Source organism: Hetaerina americana, unplaced genomic scaffold (assembly GCF_022747635.1).
Source record: "Hetaerina americana unplaced genomic scaffold, ioHetAmer1.1.p SCAF_2, whole genome shotgun sequence".
Taxonomy (NCBI): Eukaryota; Metazoa; Arthropoda; class Insecta; order Odonata; family Calopterygidae; genus Hetaerina; species Hetaerina americana.
In genome coordinates, this window is record NW_027286763.1 from 84,579,413 (window position 1) to 84,603,755 (window position 24,343).

A 24,343-nucleotide genomic window follows, 5' to 3' on the forward strand; every position below is an offset into this window, starting at 1 on the left:
AAAATCATTCGCCTTGACTGGGACTCGAACCCAGATCCCTCAATATCCGGTCGAGTGCCTGATATTGAGGGATCTGGGTTCGAGTCCCAGTCAAGGCGAATGATTTTTACGCTCTGAAATTGTTGCATTAAAATGCACATTAGCGGATGACTCCGTTAAAAGTTACTGTTGCGGCATCTCCCGCAGTTTCTTTGGAATTAATCAATCAATTGTATGATCATCCACAAATCTGATTTTCCAGTATTAAATTTGAAAGCTGTTCAAGATCTTATTTGAAAATCTCATAAGGTAGGCTTTTAATATGACTTGTAATTAAATACATTTAAATTTAAGAGGTCATAAAATGATATCACTGAAAGTAGTAATTTTATCCAAATATCGTCAAAAAATCATGAGAATTTCAAAATATCATAAAAATTCAATTTTGAAATAGTGCCTGCAATGTTTTAAGATGAACCTACCTGATGTAAATATATTTTTACCTACTGCTCATCGGTAATTTTCTAAAGAAGAAAGAGATTTTCGAAGTCGGAGAAATACATTTAAGTTTGTCTAGAATGTATGTCATCATAATTTCTAATTTAAATTCTTATCAACAAGAAAGGAATAGTAGAATATGGTTTACCATAACTTTATATTTTATACATGATATGAAGATTAATATTTTTTAATTAAATCAGTAATGGAAGACCATTAATGCAAAGAGTATGTGACCACAATTACCACAGGAATTTAAATGTTTTGTTTTCCACATGGCTTTTATTTGGCACGACCAGGGTTTTCTCATCAAGATATCAGGTACACAATATTACAAAACATTGAGTTTATGTAGTGCGATGAATAAATTGAGGGAAGGGTTTAAAGTTAGACCAGAAAATTGGCTAACGATAATTAGGTAGCTGGTAATGTGTAGGTGAGGGAAAGTATGGCTGGCTCTATGGAGATGGAGAAAGAACTGAAAGTAAAACACTGAACCAATTGCCACTGAAAACAATTAATTCATACATTGAAACAATTTTTGTTAGACTGAGTATCAATCACTGCATGAAAATTGGAGAAAGCGAAGACTTTCTATTCACATTGGTATTGGTGTGATATTAATGGAAAATTTGAGAATGGCTCTCATACTGAAGCCTGAGATTCAATTGAGAGCACCTTAACAGAAGTAAAAATCAACTAACATGAGAGGGAAGATTTTATTTAATAGCTGAAGAATAACTGCATTTACCGTGTGCAGAATGGATTCAATAATTATTACTGAATTATTAACATTGCTGAGAGAGATTATGATATACTATAAAAACTTTTGAGTATGCTTAATTCAAAGCTAAGTTTAGCACCAACCTAAAGCGGAGGACGTTGATTGCTTTTTAGAATGGATACCTTAAAATACATACACAATGTAATTCCAAATCATGATATACTCTTATTTATTCAAAAATTTTCCTTGAGAAAATGCACTCCCTCTCAATGTTTGCACATTGAAAAGTAACAACATTCATTTTATGTAGTATAAAGACATGTATCAGTTAATTATTTCTTGCAAAACACTTGCTAAATCCCCAAAACAAACCTTTTTTCTAGGATAAACAGTGAATATGAAATAATATTTTATATAATGCAAATTAATACAGCATCTTAACCTTGAATGGCAGCCTTGCACAGATATTTGTTTTTGGTGCACAATGCTGTCAGTAGCTAATTACATCCAGGGATCCTCCCTTCGGGGCGTAGAAGAGTTTACAAGCAGACCCAATATTATACCTTATCATCCAGGTGAAAATATTTCATTCATTTCCTCAGTACATGGATTTGTTACATGAAATAACTCAAAGTCACCAACCAATTCTTCCAGACATTTCAAGTGACGGTGACTAACCTCCTCTCCTGAAGGTACAAAGTTGACAAGGTCATTAAAATGAATATTTTCATAAATTAAATGCCATTACCTCTCTTTTCTAACTGTGAATAATGATATGTATCTTCCCTCACCAGGAGATGAGCAAAGAGCTTAACTGTAAGAGATTTCTTTCAAATCAATCCAAAGATTGACAAATATCATGAGACCAACCTATGACAATTGTGAGGTATTTTCATGGTTTCCATAACCATGTTTTCTTTCTCATGCTGAGCACTGATGGCATGACTACAGATTTAAAAACCACAAAAATGGATTTTCTCTAACTTTCAAGAAAGAATTTTATGACTACAATGTAATAAAATTTTGATTAGCTAATTTCCTAGTAAAGATAAATTTTATGAAAAAAATCCCTTTCCTGGTTGAATCCTAAATATAGCAATTCTGATTGAAATGTATGAATGGATTATGGGCAAAATATTGGGAGGTTACTTATTTTTCCAAATGATTTTATCACATATCACTCAAGTATTTGTTGAAAGCAAGCTTTAAAATGTTTTTTTTTTAAAGACTTAACACCATCATGAAGGAAATTAAAATTATACTTCTTGCCTTAGGCATAGTGAAAGATTCCATCAAGTATTTTAGGGGAATTGAATTCCTGTCTACAAGAATGAATATAATGGTGAAAACATCAATCCCTCTGCTAATGCAGTAGATGGGGCAGTATATCCAAGTTCCAGCAATTTTCAAAGAAAATATTTCTGGCCCAGCTCATGTTTATATTGTACCTGCTACTGAATATGACCATTTTTTCACAATTTTTATTAAGAAAATGTGTATGTATGCATGTACTTTTAATATAAGAGAATATTTTTAGAAAAATATTTACTGGGGCACAATTTTAAAGGTGGTTACCTAAATAAGGGGATGGTTATGGAATCTAATTTCGAATCACAGAAATCAACTTTTAACCAACAGCTTTTAATGGTCCAACAGGTCCCTTGATCAGGTTGCTACTTTATCCCAACTTATATCCTAAAAGTTCCCATTCCTGTGGCTTTCTCCTCTCCGTCATTCCATGACATGAATCATTTCTGATTGCCAGGCATTGGTCGACAACCTGAACCCTTAGAAGCAGAAATTTTTCATGTACAATGGCCCCTTAGTTGCATCTCTTCAAATTCCTTGAATTTTCATTTCATATGCTGGTCAACTTGTGATTTGTTAATAAAGTGATATCAGCATACCTAAAATTTGTTTCAATATATTGTCTTAGACATGATTCCAAACTGCAAATACACACCGACTGGGAACCCATTTCACCCAGTGAAGGCAGAAGGTATTAATTAATATAACAATTGTATTTTAGTTATTAAGGTAAATGGTCTGAATAATCATGATTTGAATAATTAATATTAGAGCCAAACATGTTGGTAAATATATTGGTGATTATTCCAGATTAGGATCATAACACCCACATTTAATACCTAATATTATACATATTTGTGTTGTTTGGAATAGGAATTACACAATGCGTTTCAATAAAAAGAAATAGGTATATATTTATATACACCTACATGGTTGGTCACTAATTTATAATAAAGTCACATTTGGAGCATCAAAACAAAATAGTTCAGTAGACTATTTCAGCTTTTGGCATATGCCATCTTAATAAAGTTAATGGAACACAATTATATTCATCACAATAACTGAAAACAACATTAATCAGAATCTACATTGATTTTTTAACTTCAGGAATAATTTTAATCAGTAAAATTACCCTTGTCCACATATTTCTACCTATTACTATGGCATGTTCATTGACAAAAGTAACTAACTAGCACTTCTAAATTACAGTCGTCATTTAATTAAGTAATTTATTCTAACCAATTTCATGATTTTTAAAAAATTATACACATGGCATAAGGTACAATCAAGGAATAGTTAGGTAGAAATCAAAATACGTACATATGCAATTCTTTCAATTTGATCAACACACAATTATTTCACCATTTTCGATGTGTTTTTTAACACATTATTTGACTTGAAACCTAATATTGGCCTTAATATTTACAAATTGTGAATAAGTTGCTTTTAAAACAATTTGTTGTGCAAAAAATTAAGAAAACTGACAAAAACCAAACATGAAACATTTAAAATTTCCAATTAGGCAGAGGTATTAAAAAAAAACAAGAATGATTGTCACAATAGTTATCACTAGCATAGAAACAATCATATCAATTTATCTCGAGTTCAATCAAAAAGTAATGAGTAATTATTTTTGGGTGGAACATGTTAGATGTCCAAAAAATCGTCCTAAATGGACTAGTTCAATTTTAAAAGTGCACAGCAATTAATGAAAAGTGCCCTGTCCAAAATACAATCATCTTGTCAAATTTAGCAGTTTGGCTTCATTCCTAATTGCAAGCAACCTTCAAAAACCTATACATTTTATTTAGCGTTTTAGGCTTAATTAAAAAGTTAAGCAAATTCCCAGATTATCAATTACTCACTAGTTGAACACAAACTTGCACATATATCTTCTCTTTGCCTTCCAAAAATAGATATGGCATACACACGATGAAAAATGGTTTACTTTTGCTGAGACATTTTAGAAAAAAGTCATCTTTCATTATGCATTGATAGTCTGCCCTTTGCTGAGGATCGACGTCTAGAGATCCTTACGTTCTCTGCTTTTCCTTCTTTACTCTCTTCAGCAACAGCATCTTCCAGGCTCCCTTTGTTTGCTTCATCTAAGTTCTTCTCACTAAGCGAAACTTCTTCAGAGACAATTTCTTTTTTCATATGATTTGAACACACAATACCACGCTTTGAGGAAAGTTTTTCATTCAAATGCTCCCGGCAAAATAAATTGGAACATTCCCCACAGTAAGAGGTTGCCTTTAAGCCACATATAAAGCAGAGATGTAGGGGGCACAAAAATTTACCTATAAAGAGAAATGCATGATCAGTATCAATTTCATCAGACTTTAATGACCTTAGTGTATATTTTTCAAGGCACATATTTAGAAAAAACATAGAACTAAAACTGTCATATCTTACTTCTATAAAAAATTTACAAGCATTACGTTCAGGAAGCAAGCTTTTACTAAGAAGGGGTTGATGATGGGCATATCAAGTAAAGACTTAAAGAAAAAATAATGAAAACCTCTATATTGAGCAAAATTTTTGCATGACTTGGACATTTGGTTATTAAGGCATGAGGACAGGCATAGACTGAAGCCTTTTGATAAGTGGGCCAGGAAAAGAATGGAAAAAATATAATGGGCAGAAGATACTGAGAAGCATTAGGATGCTGAAGACTTCGGTATGGAGGGGAGAATGCTGAGAAAATGAGGGCATTTTGGAAGGAATAAGCATGCTTTCACTTGTTCTGGGGTTACAATATCTCTCACTGAGAGCAACTATCTCCCTCCTAGAGATGGGGATGGCGAATGGGTGCTTCAACCAAATGAACAACCCTGTTGAGCAATTTGTAGCCCTCCAACTAGGAGTACATATCGGTGTACAAAATTTCAAGGAGTTTAATTAACATTGACTAAATTCATATGCTGTTTAGAATGCAAATACTTAAGATTAATCAAAATGAACAATGACTTTTTCCATCTCAATGAAAGTTTTAATGACATTCCATGTCACTAATTTTAACCAAATCGTGCTATTTAATTCTGAAAACTCATCAATAAAACCAGCACGATGCATACATGGTAAATGCTTGGAATGTTTTTTTTTTAACTATAACTCAGCAGAAAGTTCAAGAAAATTCTGTCAGAAATACACTGATGACTTCTAAAGGAAAAGGGATCTTATGAGATGACAATGTTGTCAGCCTATTGTGGTGTATTTTAATGAATACTCAGGAGAGAATTCCATATGCTGCATTATTTCTTGGGGAAACATTCCTACGGATAGCATACATACTTGCTAAGATAACATACAGCTGAATAAAAATGCACATTTAAAATTTCCTTCCCCATCTTACATGAAGGTTAGCCACTAAATCAGTAAAAAAAAGGCATAATAAAAGAAGAATTTCCATGGTAACCTCATGATAATACCATGAACTCATGAAGCGACTGAGGACTTGGATGAACATAACCCACGAAATGAAATGAGCCATCTTAAATTGAATCACATGGTACCAGAGCTGATGCTATGTAGAAGATACCCATAATGTTACATTTCCATTGTCACATCATGATGTTGAGAAATACCTAAATATCAGCAAACTAACCCAAATATCATTGGGTATATATCATCCTTATAAGTTCAAATATTAAATGGATTGAAATAAATCAAACTGGTATACATTTTTGATGATATTGATTTTAGTCTTAGTAAAATCACTCTCCTTTAACGAGTAACAACGTACGAAAAATATTGCAGTTCATCAATTCACACCCTTGACACATTCATGGTAGATGAACATTTGATTTCACCTTTCAGGACAGTCTTAACTGAAACATACCTTTAGGTTCTTCAACTGGTTCCATACATGAAGAATGATATCCCTTGCCACAGGTCTTTAGGGAACAATACACCAGTTCACCTCCATGTCCGCATGTTACGCAAACATTTGCAAGAATTTTGGAAGATTTTTCCAATTTCTTGACTTTGCCATTTGCCTTCGTCTTTTTTGAGGATAATGCAAGAGTCGTTTCAGAGTTTGATTCCTCTTGTTCACTCTATTCAAGGAACAAAATAATAATTGAATCAACATTATTATATTTATGCAACTGACATTTAGCAATGTCTAAACATTAAATCATGTAAAATAAAATAATTTCATGCTTTAACAGTGTTACACAACGTTTTCAAAGATAATACGCATCATGAAATACATTTAAATCCGCGACCATATATGGGACTTTCCCTCCCATGGACAACAAGCTTAACTTGGTGTAAGGGCTTTTGCACTCTGATTCCCCCTAGAGGTGTGTTGGCAGTAGCAATGATAATTGCTCCTCCTAGGGCCACCCATGTCAGATAGGTTAAAAGTTAGGAGCCAGATGAAAGGTGGTCCACACAGCATCTGTTTCTCATTGAGGCAGCTGCAAAGGCATCTGATCACAGTGGGGAGGCCATTGTGTGATGGTGTCATGTTAAAAACACTATTGAGGAAGGCAATGGAAAACCACCTCAATTATCATTCCCAAGAACATAATGATGGATACTTTTGAGAATATGAGTCCTGGCAACTATGAGACTCGGCCCAATCAGCCGTGTCGTGCCCAGCAGTGGGAGAGGGAAGGCTTCCGTGGTCGCCATCCCACCAAACCCTAGCAAAGGATAACCGACAGCAGCAGGACAGAAGACGCAGAAGAAGAACACCAAATTAGTAAGAATAGGACCTTGGAATGTTAGGACAATGTTGAGGACAGAAAAATTAGAGAATATTAAGCGAGAGATGGAAGGATCAACAGCAGAGGGGTGAGAGCCAGCAAGGGGTAGCCATAATATTGCAGAAAAAGATAGGAATAAGCATAGACAACATAGAGCAAGCAATGGATAGTATACCTGTATTACTAGTAAAGGTAAAAGCAGAACCGACGAACTTGGTCATTGTTCAGGTATACATGTTACCAAGCAATCATATGGAGGAAGAAGTCAATAGGGTATACGACCATTCAGAGAACATAATTGAGTTTGTTCTTAAAGGGAAACATTTGATAGTGATGTAGGATTGGAATGCAATGGCATGCAAAGGAAGAAATGCTGATACGGTGGGGAACTATGGTTTAGGCTTGAGAAATGACCGTGGGAAGAATAGCAAATGAGTTCTGCAAAAGACAAGAGGTTAGTCATCACCAACACTTGGTTTAGACACCACAATTGGCATAGGTGTACATGGCAAATGTCAGGTGACTCAGAAAGATATCAGTTACATTATATTAAGGTTAGGCAGAGATTTAGGAACAGTGTGATCAATTTGCAGTTTCCTGGGAGCGGATGCAGACTCTGATCGCACTTTAGTAGTCATGAAGTGTAGTGCCCAATTCAAAAAGATAAGGCAGGAATGGCAGGTTAGGAAATGGAATTCAGAAGTATTAACTGGAATGACAAGACAGGAGTATCAGTAGGAATGACAAGAAAGGAGTATCAGCAGGTTAGAGAAAATCTTGGGTGAGAGAAAAGGGCCGAGTACTATCGAGGAAAAATGGAAATACATAAAAAAAAGGGACAACAAAAGCTGCAGAAGAAACTAGGGGAACTGCCAATATAGGAAAAGAACAGGGAAGCCATGGATTATGATGAAAGAGATGAGAGATGATGAGAAAGATAGACGAGAGAAGGAAAGGGAAAAATGTAAACACAGAGTTAGGCAGAAGGAAGTACAATTAGTAAAATAATAAATTTAGACAGGTAAAAAATAGAGCAAATAAAGTTAGGTGAAAGACGCAGCGCAAGGATATGGATAGTTTGCAGGGGAAGGGAGAAATTGGTGCCATATACGCTAAGGTCAAAACACGATCGGAAAGTAAGAAGGGAAGACCTGCCTCTGTTAACAGTAAGAGAAAAGTCAGGTACAATATTAGTTGAAACAGAAAAGATCACAGGGAGATGGCCAGAATATATAGAAGATCTGTATGGTAAAGAACTTAGGCCAACAAGCTTAGACAGAGAAAGAGAATATAACATATATGAAGACGATGAGATAGAAAAGGCATTAAGGGAGATGAAATCAAATAAAGCTGTTGGGGGTAGACAATATTCCTGGGGAACTACTAAAAGGTTTAAGAATATGTGGGGGGAAGAGCCTGTATGGACTGATCCGTAGCATCAATGAGGAAAAAATTTGACCAGAAGACTTTGTGAAATCAGTGTTAGCTCATATTCTGAAAAGGTTAAGGCTACATCATGTGAGCAGCCAAGGGGTTGCCAGCTTTGCTGAGTGAATTGGAAATTTATTGCAATTGATATGGAATGAGAATAAACATAAAACAAAGGTTATGGGGTTGTCCAGAATGAGAAATGCTAAGCTTAAAATTAAAATAGGAAGGCAAAAACTAGAGCAGGTTGAAGAGTGTAGGTATCTCTAATTTGTTTCGGACCAAAATGGTCAAAGTAGTATGGACATAAGGAGAAAAACTGCACTAGGCAAAGAGGCTTTCATAAGAAGGAGGGAATTGATGACAAGGATGTTGAGTAAGCATGTTAAGAAAACGTTTGTTGAAACTTTGATATGGAGCATAGTTATGTACAGTGCAGAAACATGGTCGCTGAGGCAGGATGATAGATTTAGATTGGAGGCTTTTGAAATGTGGATGTGGAGAAGGATTGAGAAGGTGATGTGGACAGAAAGGAAAACAAATGAGGAAGCGCTAGGTATGGTGGGCAAGGAGAAGGAATATTGGGAGAAATCACATGGAGGCAGGAAAAATGGATGAAAAGCATATTGAATGACAATGGGATGTTGAGGGATTGTAATAGAGGGGAGAATGCTAGGCAAATGAGGAGAGGGCAGGAATAAAACAGGGATGTTGGATGAAGGAAGTATAGAGAGATGAAGAGGGGCCTGATGCAGAGTAGGATGTTGGGTTATGTTTTCTTTGGCGAAAAAAAATATTTAATTGGTTGTTGTGCACATGTAAAACCTACATTGACAGGTAGATTACCTAATAATAATATGGAGAATTGTAGTTTTTTTCCTGGTAGATGAATCTTAAAAACATGCAGCTTGTCTTTACCCTAGTCAGTACTTTAGATTTTAATAGCTCATTCATTAGTAATTTCCAACATATTAGCCTTTGGCTGACTACTGCTCTACAGAGGATTCAACCAACTAACCCTATGGCTAATATTAATAAGCAAGATTACAAGGTGTGGCGCTCATCTCAGGATAAATTACAATTTGAATTTCCTGCCATAATGTTTTTCCACTGGAGGTTGCGATTGGTATTCTTGAAAGCTATAGGCATCTAGTAAACAGTCATAACTTCAAATGGCCAAGATGTTATGCAAAAGTGCAGAGTACAATCGAAGAGCTGCTATTATCGAATGTGTTCCCGCTGGGCATTTGCTCAGTGAAATAGTTCAATTCTTTGGGTACCCCAGATCAACTGCTTACAATATTGCGGCTATGCATTATGCTTCGGAGAAGTCTGGGGAAGGTTTCGCTTACCCGGCGAGGAAACCTCATTGAAGGAAATGCTCAGGTGCCAATTTCAGAGGAATTTTGCAAATTTGAAAATTTTGAGGAATTTCGTGGAACCATAAATAGTAATGGTGGCCTCTGGGAGACTACTATGCCTTTCAACAGGGCGGTGCACCAGCTCATACAAGTCATTTAGTCCAAAACTGGCTCTCAGATAACATTGACATGTTCTGGTCAAAGGAGTTCTGGCCCCCGAATAGCCCGGATTTGAACCCCCATCACTATTGTGTTTGCAGCGCAGTCGAAAGAATTGCCAATAAGACGAGGCACCCTAATGTCACATCTCTATGCACTGCTATCGTAGAAGCTTTCGCGAATATGGACAGTGCTGTTTTTAAAGAGTGCATGCGATTCAGGATAAGATTGGAGGCGATCATTGCAGCTGTAGGGGGTTACATTGAGTAATGTTACACTTGACAGATACCACTACCTACGTGTAAAAGAATTTTCATTTTCATTTGTATTTTTTTTAATACATTTGTTTTAAAACAAAAGTTTCATTTGTCCGGATACAACTGCCGTACCCTGTAGATCTCACAATGAAGTAAGCCGTAAATGCATGCAAAATTTCATAGATTCAGGATAGGGTGCAGGTGTTTCTGCAGTCATCTCATCATTTGCTGTGAGACCACAAGAATACAAGGACAAATTGCCTGGGTGTTTCTAGATTTTCCAGACCAAAATGCAAAAATTTTTCTCATTTTCTTCCTTACTTACAACTTACAATGATCACGAAACCATAATAAATATGATTGATTGAAAAAAATTGTCTTACCCTCCACCAATAACCAAATTCTTTATAAAAAAGGGCCTGACAAAAAATTCCTGACTTTTCCAGGACTTTCTTTGTTTTCCACCAATATCGTAACATATTTTAAAATTCTCCAAGTTATAAAAACCACATTAAACCTTCATGTAACATGAATATGCTAATGTGATCCCTTATATATCATTACCCCATTTAATATAAGATGTATTTGATTAATTAAGGCCAGAGCCATTATACCAGTTGGATTGGATCTGAATTATGTGGGCTCGGGAATGGGAGCTGATTTGCTTGACAATTATTCAGATGCTGGTGGGACAATTAACTCCTCAAAATCTTTAAAAAAAAGCAAGATGTCACAAATAGATACAAGAGGCTTTTGCTTTCATTTTTTTATGAAAAAATGCTAAGCAAATATTTCTAAAGCATGTGATTCTTATACCATTATAGGATATGAAGAACTTCCATACTTATTGAAAGTAATTCCATATGGGAGATTCATGCCAAACTGGTAAAGTGGTCTTTTCTCTAGTACCAATTAGATGGTTCAACATTTCATTAAGATAATGAGCACACAGTTTAATAGCAATAGCATTATTCCAAGGTAGACTAACCTTGACTTTTGCACCAATAAATCGAACACAATTAGATGCTCCACAAAGGCAAGGTCTGCGGTCAGTTCCTATAACTTGGAGGTTGTAATTGAAAGTCAATTCAGTCCCTGCTGGAATGTCACGCAGTGCAAATAATCCCACACGTGTTTCTCCACCTACTGTCCACTTCTGAGTTTCACAGTTTGGATTGCAGGAGTGATTCATAAATCTGAAAATGAGAAAATTCATAAATTACATATAAAGCTTCATCCATTCAATTCCATGTAATTCAAAGTTAAGACAAGTAAATAGATGAACGTCCACACTGATTCATCCTGAGAATTCAATATTTGACCTCAGCACAAAAGGAAAATATGTAGTCACACTAAGATCTTTTTTCTTATCGAGTTTCAAATAATGCAAAACCTATAAAATTTCAATCTCCAAGACAGAAATATTTATGGCAAACAGAGCTACCATCCAATAGCTTTTCCTGATGAATTTAAACTCTCCATCCTATTCCATTTATAGCCTATCTGGTGGAATAATGAATGTTTTAAAAATTCATGATTCGCATTAGTAGTCAATATGGAAATATTATGAAAACATATCTTACTAACTAACACTGCAAATAATGAATTAAAACATCAAGTTTTATTATAAGTGAAGTCATTATTTATCCCAATACAATAATTTACAGATTTTTATAAGAACATACCTCCTTAAAAAGAATGGAAAACAGGATTTCAGTACTGACCTGGACAAGTTTCCTTTCGGTCCAGCGTCCAAGATGTGATCCTTGTCAATGGTTAAAAAGTAATAGTTTTCATCCTTGAGACGATGCATACGCTCGATACGCCTGTGGCATTCGGCTTCATTGATCATTTCTCCAACATATTCAACCACGAAATCACCCTGTGCAATGTCTGCCAAAGTCTGCAAACCCCAACCACGACCTTCAGTACGGCATGTGTTGAGTGGTGGATACTGTCGCTTTTGGAAGCGCTGATTACCACAACGATCTCCGGCACGACAAAGACCAGGCATACATTCCACCATCAACATCCTGCAATAAAAGAAGGGGCTCACGGCATTCAAATCTTCAAGTAACTATAGATATTGCATTCACCCAATTCTTTGGGAAAAAAAATTAATCATTGTTTCCATGATAATCAGGACATTGTTTTTATTATTAAGTTTTGATAATCAAAAGATTAAGCTTTATCAATGAATTCCAGCCCAATGAAATGCTTACACTAATACTCACGATGAGCCATTAAAATTTCTGACAAGATAAACAAAATTAGAAAAGTAAAGGAATTTTGATAGAATTAAGAACATGACATTTACCAACTACCATTAAGCACTAAAATATTAACATCTCAGCATTCAGTCGTTTGCATGATTGTCAGTTTGATAGTAAGTCCCAGACCAAAAACAACAAGGATTGAAGAATTGGTGGTTTTGTTGCAGTCAATAAAGTTAATTGCAAGCCTTTTTCTTGGCACCGACTTTTTCTTTCTCATATCTAATCAAAAAGATTAGACTACAAGAACAGATCCTGTATTAATTGATAGTATGAGATGCGATCAAATATTTCTCTCTGTTTTCCTTAAAAATGTAATCATAATAATGTAAATTACTTGAATGAGGGCTATCACTATAGCAAAATCAAAGTACACCAAATTAAGTCTTTTAGATATTTTGTGTTTTAACATTGTTCTAATATCGAAGGTTCCTCAACAAAAACTACGAGGGCTGTTCAATCAAATGATCATGCATTTTTTTAACTGAAAAATTAATTCTGGAGATATTAAATTTTGTCACATTCTTAGTTTAATGTGTAATGTATACGTGGTACAAGATTCACCAATTTAACTCCAGTATTGCATTTGCACTTTTCAAAAGGGACTTAATGACAGGGACGTTGAGTAGAGATACCAACCAAAAGACTAGTGATAACTTTGATATGGAATGTTATTATATATAAATATGGTCATTTAAGAAAGATGATAGGCATAGACGGGACACTTTTGAGATGTGAATAAGCATGGAGAAGGTGAATTGGGCAGAAAGGAAGAAGAGCTATGCATAGTTTGTAAAGCATTGTTGTCAGGGATCCAAAGGGCGCAGGATAAGTGGATGCAGAGCATTTTAATAGGCGATAGACTTTTTAAGACTAGTCGAGGGGAGAACATAAGGTGAGTATGGCGAGAAGAGGAATAGGCATGCTGCACAGAATGAAGGGAGGTAGCATGTATGCAACATTGAACAAGTTTAATGCAGTGAGCGATGTCTGGTTTATTTTCATTGGCGTGGCTAAGAAAGATAGCAGTGTTCAGTTTCTGTCCATCCTAGATATACCTTAAACTGAAGATAACCAATAATAAATACATCAGCGGCATCTACTGTTGGTTGAAACGTTAGGTTTGCTCATGCCTACCATGGAGATAACAAGTGATGCTGAATCCAGGACAAATTGCCAGCAAGGCTTATGAAGTGTATGCTCTTCCTAATATCATGACTAGAATATGGTGATAAATGCTTAAAAAGGGGAAATAATCAATTTAAAGAATGTCACAGTCACTCCTAACAGAAATAAACATTAACACCACTGTGACTATTGTGAGATAAGATCATCCAATGGCATTAAGAGTGAAATCAGCAGTGAAATTTCACTGGGAGCTAATAACACATTGGTGACAAACATTTAAAGGAGTTGTGTTTGTACTAAGAGGGTTTTGAGACCTCATATCCGAACAACTGGATGTTTTCATGCAGGCTTGTTTAAAGTTGAAGTTACAAGAATAGGAGTTTCTTTCTATTGATATCACAACAGATGAACTTAGGCTACATCATTTTTATTCTGAGAGCAAACAGCAAAACTCTGGTGTTGGATCTACGTCATCACCAACAAAAAAAAAGAGAGCTTAAGTGGTGCCTTCAGCTGGGAACGATATTGGCATATCAATTTTTCATAGAAAATGTAGAACTTTACTATAGGTGTGGAATCAATGGTTGAGATGATTGTCCTCCACCGTAATATTTAGGTCATAAAAGCCCAATCATTCATTTTTCAATATTCAGGTAATGCTGCATTGGCATATTGTACCACCAAAAACAACTATCAATTGAGCATACTCAGGGGATTGACTGAAAATTTTCAAAGGTCATATAAATTGTATAAATCGATGTTTCAGAGCAAGAGGCTGGATGCTGCACTACAACAATCACACCACAGCTGGACATCACAATGGTCTTGCTAAATATCTAGCAAAAATGAATGTGAAGTCTGTTTCTTGCACTCCTTTTAGTTCAGACTTAGTCCAATGCGACTCTTATATGCTCAACAATGTGATGGAACACCTTTATGGACAGCATTTTCAATTGCCAGAAGCAGGCAAATGAAAACTGATAATATTTCAACTTTCAATAGCTGCCACTGAGGCAATACTAGAGTCAAATGAATGAAACTTGTAACAAATATGCGTAACATGTTAAGCTAACAATATAACAAAAAATTAAATTTTGGTTCAACATATTATGTAAATTCAATGAACTACTATGCTAAATGACTTTAGTTCTATGAGAAAACAACCCTAACCTGTTGAGACAATTGGGTTCCTGGCTGCATGGTTTTTCAGTCTTGGGATCACAATCACACGGGGTGTAGCTAGCATGAACACTTTCAAATGGCTTCACATCTCCAACTGGCTTATTCATTTTAATCCTAACGAATCGGGGAGGTTTAGAACTATTATTTCGTCCAGCTATATTAGCTGTTTCCCAATCAGCCTTCCTCTTCGCATGCTCTTTATAAGAAATTGATGCTTCAGCCAATGCTCTGGCAAAGAGTGCATCAGTTCCAGATTTTGGTGCAGCTATCTTGGCAGAATCCTAAAATTTAAGAAATAATTAAGATTAACACCAAGAGCAAGTTTTGAATGGAATTTTTAACATATAAACCATTAACACAATACAACCCGAAGGTTGGTTTGGCAGGTGATGATAAGAGTTTACCCAGTACTAAGCCCAACGGTGTGTGAAATTCACAAATCAGGATAGGGGCCAGTGCCTTTTCATGCAGGTTTTGGTTTCCCAGGAAGATCTGGTACCCAAAAAATCACATAGCTTGGGTGGAACTGTAGGTGCCCAGAGAGGCTTGCCTGGGAATCGAACCCGGGCCCTCAAAAGTCAGTAGTCCAACGCTCTACCCCCTGGACTATTGTGACTCACATTTAACAGATAATACGCAAGAAATATGTATTATATGAAACAGCACATGCCAAGAATTGGAACAGTTATGACAAATTTGTTATTCAAAACATGTTTAGATTTTAGCCTTTGTATTTAATTCTCACCACACACAACAAACCATACAACGACAAGTAATTAAGTTTTCAAACCAACCAGTTTAAGCAGATGGCGTAGAGAATTTGCTATGGCTTAAAATGAATAAACATAAATATTTAATTAAGTAAGGTAATAATTATTATTTGAGTGGCTCCAAAGTCCATCATAAGAATTAAAAATATTAAACAGGCCTAGCTGCAGGGGAAACATTTAAGAATATTTTTGGGCTAAAATACAAACCATAACCAGGCAACAAAGATATTGGAAACCACAAGTTGGGAGAACAAAAAAAAGAGGAGCTGTGAACTAGGATTGCCTAGCTTTAAAAATTACAAAAAAAATAGGCTCATTAGAGAAAAAATAGGAAAGTTTAATACTTACACCATCTTGATACAGAAATGCTCGTCCGTTATTGACCCAGTAGTGATCATGAGACCCAAAGAATCGCACTGCAAATTCACCCAAAGAATGAGAAAGATTTTCCACATTTTTCGGAATCTCACTAGGATACAGAATTTTAGCCGGCCACCAGCGATATCTGTTCCGAGTAATAAAAAAGGCAAGAGGTCAATAAATGCTGAATATATCATTAAAAAACATGAGCATCATTGGAGCCCTTAAGTGAAATGTTGAACACAAATTCATCATTGTTGACAAAATGACTCAAGGGCCTTTGAGATTCAAAGTTATTAAGCAGTGTGACTGCTTATTTTCTAGATTCCAGTTCTTGATGTTGTCCCAACAAAAATGACCTTTATAAACATAACAGTTTCAGGCTTAACTTAGTGAATTCCTTCATGATGAGGGTAAAAAATCACAGAAACTTAACACTTCCACACACTTTTAATGTCCTACGACCATGGTTTCAATGCTGTGAATCATCATTCACCCTCAACATGACCTTTGTCACCTTATTTTTCTCATAAGTGTAAAGAATTTGAACATTTACATTTTGCAAAATCTCTCATCACTCTCCAAACCACTTTTATCACTGGTGTATGGCCTAATATAGCTTTGGTTTTTTCCAGGGCGTGCACACATTTTAGATGGCCTAAAACCAAACAAGGATAGAAAATGGTCTCATCATTGTTCTCACCAAGAAATTCCATATCGTTAAACACATTCTTAAAGTTTCTGAATTACAAGAAAATTTTCCTGAATTGTGGGAGAAATTGAGTGATTTCCAAATTTTCCTGAGAGAATAGCCTAACAGATAAAAGCATTACATCCCAAGGAGCTACAATATACACAGCAAATTAGCAAAATCAATTCATAAACTCACCATGAAATCCAATATAATACGAAAGTACCTGTTTTCAAGAAAAAGCTGTTCAACCCATTAAAATATAATACTCTACTCTGTAATGGATTTCTGGAATTGCCACATTTATTCTGACTAAACCAAATAATATGTAAAAATAGAGGTATATTGGTATGAATACACATATAGTATTCTTTCTAAAATTGTGAAGTTTATATCTGACATGTCCTACACTTGTGTATGGGTGAATAAGCACCAAATCTTCGGAAAATAAATGCATTATTATTATTTATTGGAACTGTCTAAAGATGATGATCCCCCGATGGCCTCAATTCCTATGACATTGATGCTAATACGACTTTTCCAGCACTCTTTTTAAAATGATGCTGTACCAAAAATACTGATGTTTAAAGGAATCACCATTTAACCTTTGCATTTGTAATGGAAGCTGATTGACATGAGACAGAACCCATAACTCCAGTTAGCCCAGCAGCACAGATTATGGTGAAGCTTTCTCCACACTCACTATGACCTAAATACAAGTAAACCTAATGGTCAAATTCGATGACATATTTTTCAAATTTAACAATATTTGAGTATCTCATTACCACTCTGATAAAACTCAAAATTTGACAAATAGCTGGTATGGTTCTCAATAGATGCTAGCAAATTAAATACCTGAAAGACACCAAAAAGAATCTGACAAGGACTACAAAATGAATTGCCAACTTGTACTCAAATGTTTTTATCCATTTGATCATGGGCATGCTAACATGTCTTGATCAATACTTTTGAGTGGCAAATTTTCTTTTACAAATCCAAAACCACAGTTGCACCTGGAGGGATCAATTCCACCAAAATTTAGCTTAAAGATCATTAAATATTATTTTGAAGTCATGGATACCTAAGACATTTTCCTTACCTGCCAAGCTTAACCCATACAACCTCTCCATACAATGGGTATCGGGCTGAGTCACAGTCTTCACAGATGTATGAGCCCTCTGGAGCGGTGATGTTAAGACATTGTGGATGAAAAGAGGAGGGGCATCGATCACAACAAATCAGGGATCCCCCCATGGAACAAATGAAACACCATGAAGTATTCATATGGAAAGCTCCCTTTTTGGGAACTTTATAGTGCCTTTGGCAGATTATTTGGGATCCTGTTAAAATTTGGCACCCTGCTGGAAGGCAAAAGTCTCCTGCAATGAAAAAAAAGATAATTACTCTTTAAAATACATCAATGTCAAATTTAAAGCTGAAAGAGGCAAACATGACAGCAACTGATAACTTGATGTTGCTAAGCTGATGTGATTAAAATAATGCTACACTTGACGAGTATTGCTTGACTGAGAGCCTACATTGGATTTCCAAAAAGAAAAATATATAAATAAGCTAAAATATGACCACAAAATATAAATTAGTGAAAGGGAGTCAGAGGATAAAATTGAAAAATGTGATCACTACCAAGGACAATTCGCTAAATTTATTGCCTGCTCTTCCAGAAAATGCAAATGCAGACACTACGGCCAAACCGAATTGCTGTCACCCAAGTAGAGATAAACAATATTTTTTTACATAACATTAAGTGTCATTAAGCATATGAAATCGACATTGTAAACAGCTGCATCACTGGGTAACCAAGAATGGATCAAAATGCATAAACGAATTTTAGTAATAGGTTCTGCAATGAATATTTAAAATTCTACTATGTTATGATACTATGCTTTGCACAATCAAGGATCACATGATCAATGATATTAATTTTAAAAGTCTACTTTCACCTACTTTTGTTTTTGATTGACAAAATGAAGAGCAAATGGGTTTCCCATAGGGCAATCCTCATCATGTCAAAGTTGATAAATCTACATAGTAAGGCAATTCAAGACTTTTTTTAAAGATGTTAAGCAATTGACACTCACTAACTAAAGAACAAGGTAAAGACAAGAAAAACACAAAATCGCTTGTCTGAAATTTTGCAAAAATGGCAATTCATAATGGAACAAAAAAGAGCACAATAATGCTATTTTTTTCCTCCGTGACCGTGCAAATACTGGACTGACTAGCCGGGCTGAACCAGAATGAGGGCCAATGAGAATTTTACTTTCATCAAAGCCATATATATTGTAATCTCCTGCCTTTCTTTCATGCTTGCTTACCAGAGTGATAAGTTGCAGGGCAGCGGATGCATCGGACAAGCTTTTCAGCTTGAGATGTATGCATACGAGCATCCCTTGGGTCATCAGAAGCACATGTGTGGCAACAATGTGAAGGACACGTGAAAGTTTGTCTAGACCACCATGCCTGTGGCCATTCAGGAAGACATTCTTCATGATAGCAACGGCCACATCCGTGTTGATTACATCTTTTTCTCTCTCCCTCCTTCTTCTCTTGGTCCTAAAGGAGAATGAGTCACTAACAGAATCCATTGCACTGACAATATCTTTGAATTTTCATACAACACATTTGACAATTTAACTGATTGTGGGGCAACTTATATTAATAATAATTCCTAAATAACAAGTAGTATTACAACATGATGGCACCTGAGTTCTGGAAATACTTTCAAATGAAATAATAATAGTTTATTAAAACACACTTTTCTCTCCTTAAAATTAAATTTCAAAGCTACCAAGACATCACACAATATCTCTTTGTATCACTGGTTATTTAAGGGTGTCTTGGTAAATTCAATAAAAATGTATTCAAATTGAGTCAAATAGTAGCATGTGAACAAAATAATTGGGAATACTGACAGGTTGATTCATTATAGAAGTATCGCACTCCTACTTGATCGCTGCTATTCTGAAAAGGAGAAATATGAAAAAAATTATGTAACATTTTCAGCTCACCTTTTTCCAGCAAGAGTTGCATGGTGCCATTTCTCCACTGACACAGTTCCCACACCTGAACTCATCACTCCCATCTGTGCCTTTGCTGTCCTCAGGAGCACATTTGAGGTGGAAGAAGCGAAAGCAAGGCCCCCGACACTTCAACACCTCACCTCCAGGTTCCTCACACTGGACACAAACCTTATCGGGTTTTAGCCCTCTAAACAGTCCCTTACGCTTGGATGCAATGTCAACTCGGCTCATCAACTTTCGGTTCTTTACTTTTACTTCGCTCTTTGTCAAGTTCTCATCCTTGCTGGTCACACTGTCCACTGTTTCAGCTTCCAACGATGCAGCTTCATCATCATCGCTGACTTTATCCCCATTTTGGATGGCCTCATTGCCTTGGCTCTCATATCGGGATTTGATGCTCTCATCCAGCATATCCCAACGCTGCTGCAGAACGGACTCAATGCCATCATTCTCCAGATCTGGGAATTCATCCACAACACGGTCACGATACTTTTCACTAAAAGCATCAAAAGGGGTCATCATTGGCTTAATTTTCCTGCTCTTTTTCCTGTATCTGCTACTTTTCTCTTGCTGATCGGCCTTTTCGCCATCTTTTTGGGGACTTTCATTCTCAGAGGAGCTCAATGACATGCTCAATGGCCTTGGCCTCTTCCTGTTCTTTTTAACTGCTACTCTAGGAGTGGAGCTTTTGGATCGCTCAAATTTATCTTCTGCCTTGTTTTCCTCCTTGAGGGCATCAGAGTACTTGCTTGAAAATATTTCCAATCGCTCGGCACTGAAATAGCCAAATTTCATAGTTTTAAAACACAGGAGCCCTAGAATTCATGAAAAATGAAAATAATCAGTTACTCTTGCATTATCGACAAGTAACAGCTCTGAACTTTTGCTTACCGCCTTAAATCCAATAGTTCTTCTGCTTCTAGAACAGCTAATTTCCACTTGGGAATATTTCTAGTTGAGACTTCAAAGTCTTTTTTTCTATTCTATAAAACAATAGAGAGGATTGCTATAAATCCAAGACATAATATTAATTCTAAAAATAATACAGACTATCAATTCCAACCTAATACATATAAATAGTACATCATTTTACATTAATTCTCTAACAACATTATTTTGAGGAAGTTTTCAAATTAAAGGTTCGAGAATCTAGTTCCTTCGACTCAAAAAGGCCTTTATGCTACACAAAACTTGGGTATTCCCAATATTAAATGATACAAACAAGATAACCAGAACACACATATGAACAAATAACTTACAGGATGCTCTTCAATTAACTGCAAGTAGTCTTTTGAGCCATTAAAGCTGATCATCTGCTTGCTCCTTATCCAGCTTCTTCTAGCATTATCACCAAAGAAGCGGACATGAAAGTGGCTCATCTTCATTTTACCAACATCTAAAAAATTGTAAACACAAAAATTTTGTTAGCTACATTATCAAGTCACATTAACTAAATTTAACCATTTATACTGGCAACACAGACTAAATGAACAAAGCATTCCTTGTAACAGAGTAATGCAAGTTAATTATTATCATGCAGATGTAAGTTACTTTCAATGTGTACTCACACTGACTTTTTATATAAATGCCCTGTTCTGGTTCATGAACAACAATACTAGGCCAAAATGGGTGACCTCTGATGTGACTCCAAACCAAATCTCCTACCAGCCATTCACTAGAAGACAGAGGAGGTACTGCTGGATCTACTTCTTTGGAACCTTCATGGAGTCCATCCTCAGGTTCTGATGGAGGAGCAGTGGCACTTGATTCAACCCCAGAATCACTTTCTTTCTCAGCCATGGCCTCTTCATCTTCTTCCATGAATTCCTGTTTAATAGCCATTGGCATTTCTTCACCATTCGACACAGGTGTGTCGCTTTGAGATGTTTCCTCTTTTATGTTAACTACTTCAGAGTCCACAGCATTGCAATTTTCTGCATCAGTTGTCTTTAATACTGTACTATCATCAACATTCTTGTGACAAATCTGTTTCCTTGCAGGCAAGTCATCATTTGCATTGGACGTCGTCTTATCAGAGGTAGCTACAACATTTGATGATCTACTAAGCCTCTTAGATGGCAAATTATAAGTGCATCCTTTTTTAACTGTATCAGTGGAAATCCTAGGTCTACCACGGGTTCTGCCCACTTTTTGGGGTATTGTAGACGATTTCTCACTTTCAATAGGAACTGCATCCATTGACTTTGGAGTTCTAAAAGGACTTCCTCCATTTTCAACATAGCTTTTGGTCAATACTCTTCTAGGGGTAGCGGTTTTCGAACCACTAACTATACTCTTTTTAATGCTTTCTAGGGCTGCCTTCAGTTTTTCTCCAGGGCTTATTTTCACAGGGCTTACTTTTTTAAAACTCTTCAATGAAAGCCTCAATGATTCGTCTTTCTTCCTTGGGCTGCTTTGTGGACTGTGTCCCAACAGTGCACCTACTTTCTTATCTGTTGTTAGAAATCCTTCAGTTAAAGGCTTTGGTTTATGAGTTCTGCCATAACGGCTTCGAATTGATATGTCTTCATTAACTTCACTGCTATTTCCATTACATTCAAGAGGGCTCACTGATAACCTAGTAATCCTACTTGATGGTAGTTCTGACACTTCTGGAACCACAGGTGTTGTTGGCGCACTTGATACTATATCTTTATCAATTTCAGGTGGTAAATGTTTGGAAAATGCCTCTTTAGAAATTTCACTTTTCGGCGAAGAGCCCACCACTAAATCATCTGCTACTTCATCACCGGTGTCACTAATTTCCGTATCTTTGGTGAGTACATTTGATTCATTCTCAGAGTTGTTAGGGAGGATATTGGTAGCTTCGTCTTTGGAATTAATCTCTGAATTATCAATATTTGAGTCTTCAGGAATGTTGTTTTCACAAGGATTTAGAACTTTAGATTTAGAATTCATAAAGTCTTTGTCAACCGTATCGCCCTCAGTATTTGAAGTCGATTCTGAAACCAATTCATCATCATTTTCACTTTCTACCTTCGATGAATTCGATATCACCTTTTCTGTTTCTTCATATCCAGAATTGATTGGAGATTTTAACATATCCATCAATTGTTTGTAGTCTAACTAACGTATGTAACCTAACAGATAAACGTTAATGACGCTGAAACAAAGAAGATGGACACTCAGTCAACTACTCACATAAATGAACAAATATCAAATGTTTTAAAATTATTCCAACACTAAAGTTACGAAAAGTATGATTTCCTTATAGGGCATTAACGTTATCAAAGGAATTATGCCTGGCTTTCTCAACTTTGTGCAACGCATTAATTTCCATGATGAATATTTGTTAAAAATTAATTTAATTTCGTGAGCCAACATTCACTCTATCACTGCCAATGAATGAATCAACGCCATGAACGAGGCAAAAAAACCATGAGAATATAACCTAAAGAATATTATAATGCCAGCACAAATCCAGCCTTCAGGCTGATATAAAAATTCATAAATACATCATTTAGAACTCAATATTTAATTACTACGAATAAGTACGCATCTAATTCAACCCTTAACTTCTAATATTGCGACATAGATAACATATATTCATCCTTATTCATGGGAGTACCAATGCTGCTAATTGGCGTTTTAATAAACGTTCACTGTAGTCAATATTATACTCACATTCTTAGCATATTTAATTCATAATGCTTTTACAACATTATTATAGATGGATGGATGAGAAATACTTACAGTTTGCAGGATAAAAATGGAATTCCCACGCTCAAAACGTTGACTCCATTAATCTCAGCTTCGGTGGTTCGGCTACGACCAAGATATACAGCGCCCAAAGCCACGACCCATCGTCTTCCCGCGTTATTTTACTGAACTTTTATTGGCCGGTTCAAACTTTAAAGATTGCATTCACAATGAAGATAGTACATATGATAATAGAATTTTATTTTTTTTAACATGCCAGTATATTTTCGTTCTTTTATAAATCTTTGGTGAAGCTAGCTATTTTTTTTTTAATTCTAGGGAGGTGATGAAGTGGCAAGAATAACAACAAATATCATGAATATTTGACATCTGCATGGGGCCTTTTAATTCTACCAATTTCGTCAGCTATATATTTTCTAAGAAAAATCAGTTTCTCTTTCATCGCCAATACCAATTTTAGCTAGAGTGATGAATTGCATCTTTTTCACATGCAAGCCTTCCCATTAGCTCTCTCCTCGTTCCCAAAAGTTAGTAATATTAAATTGATTTAGTCAAAGTATTTTGAAAATCTTTCACCAACATTCTACTCGAACACAGATTTTCTTTCCATGTTTTTATTGACGTTTCTGGACTAAAGGAATTACCTCTCAGGGGTGTCATATTTGATTTTTAATTTGCTGGTAATGAAGTGAACAATGGGCTCAAGCGGCGAGGCTTCCTGAAGATAATTCCAGAATTTCGCTTTAAGCAAGAAAAATGAAATTGATAGAATTCATATTAAAGAAGTA

At 35.8% G+C, this 24,343-nt stretch overlaps 1 protein-coding gene across 2 annotated transcripts; it reads right to left on the bottom strand.

The window, feature by feature from the left end:
- Positions 1-1,345: 1,345 nt before the first annotated feature.
- On the bottom strand, positions 1,346-23,669 carry NSD (Nuclear receptor binding SET domain protein). Of its 2 annotated transcripts, none has more exons than XM_071585707.1 (13): positions 23,589-23,669; positions 21,449-22,998; positions 21,134-21,270; positions 20,766-20,857; positions 19,863-20,649; positions 19,170-19,407; positions 17,933-18,212; positions 16,131-16,287; positions 15,001-15,293; positions 12,154-12,462; positions 11,418-11,625; positions 6,351-6,567; positions 1,346-4,809 (listed from the first exon to the last, which is right to left on the bottom strand). In XM_071585707.1, the coding sequence occupies exons 2-13, from the start codon at positions 22,941-22,943 to the stop codon at positions 4,484-4,486; spliced, it is 4,539 nt and encodes a 1,512-aa protein (XP_071441808.1). In that variant the 5' UTR covers positions 22,944-22,998; positions 23,589-23,669; the 3' UTR covers positions 1,346-4,483. The 2 variants fall into 2 exon arrangements, with proteins under 2 accessions (XP_071441808.1, XP_071441807.1); XM_071585706.1 differs by having other exon boundaries at positions 21,443-22,998.
- Positions 23,670-24,343: the final 674 nt, after the last annotated feature.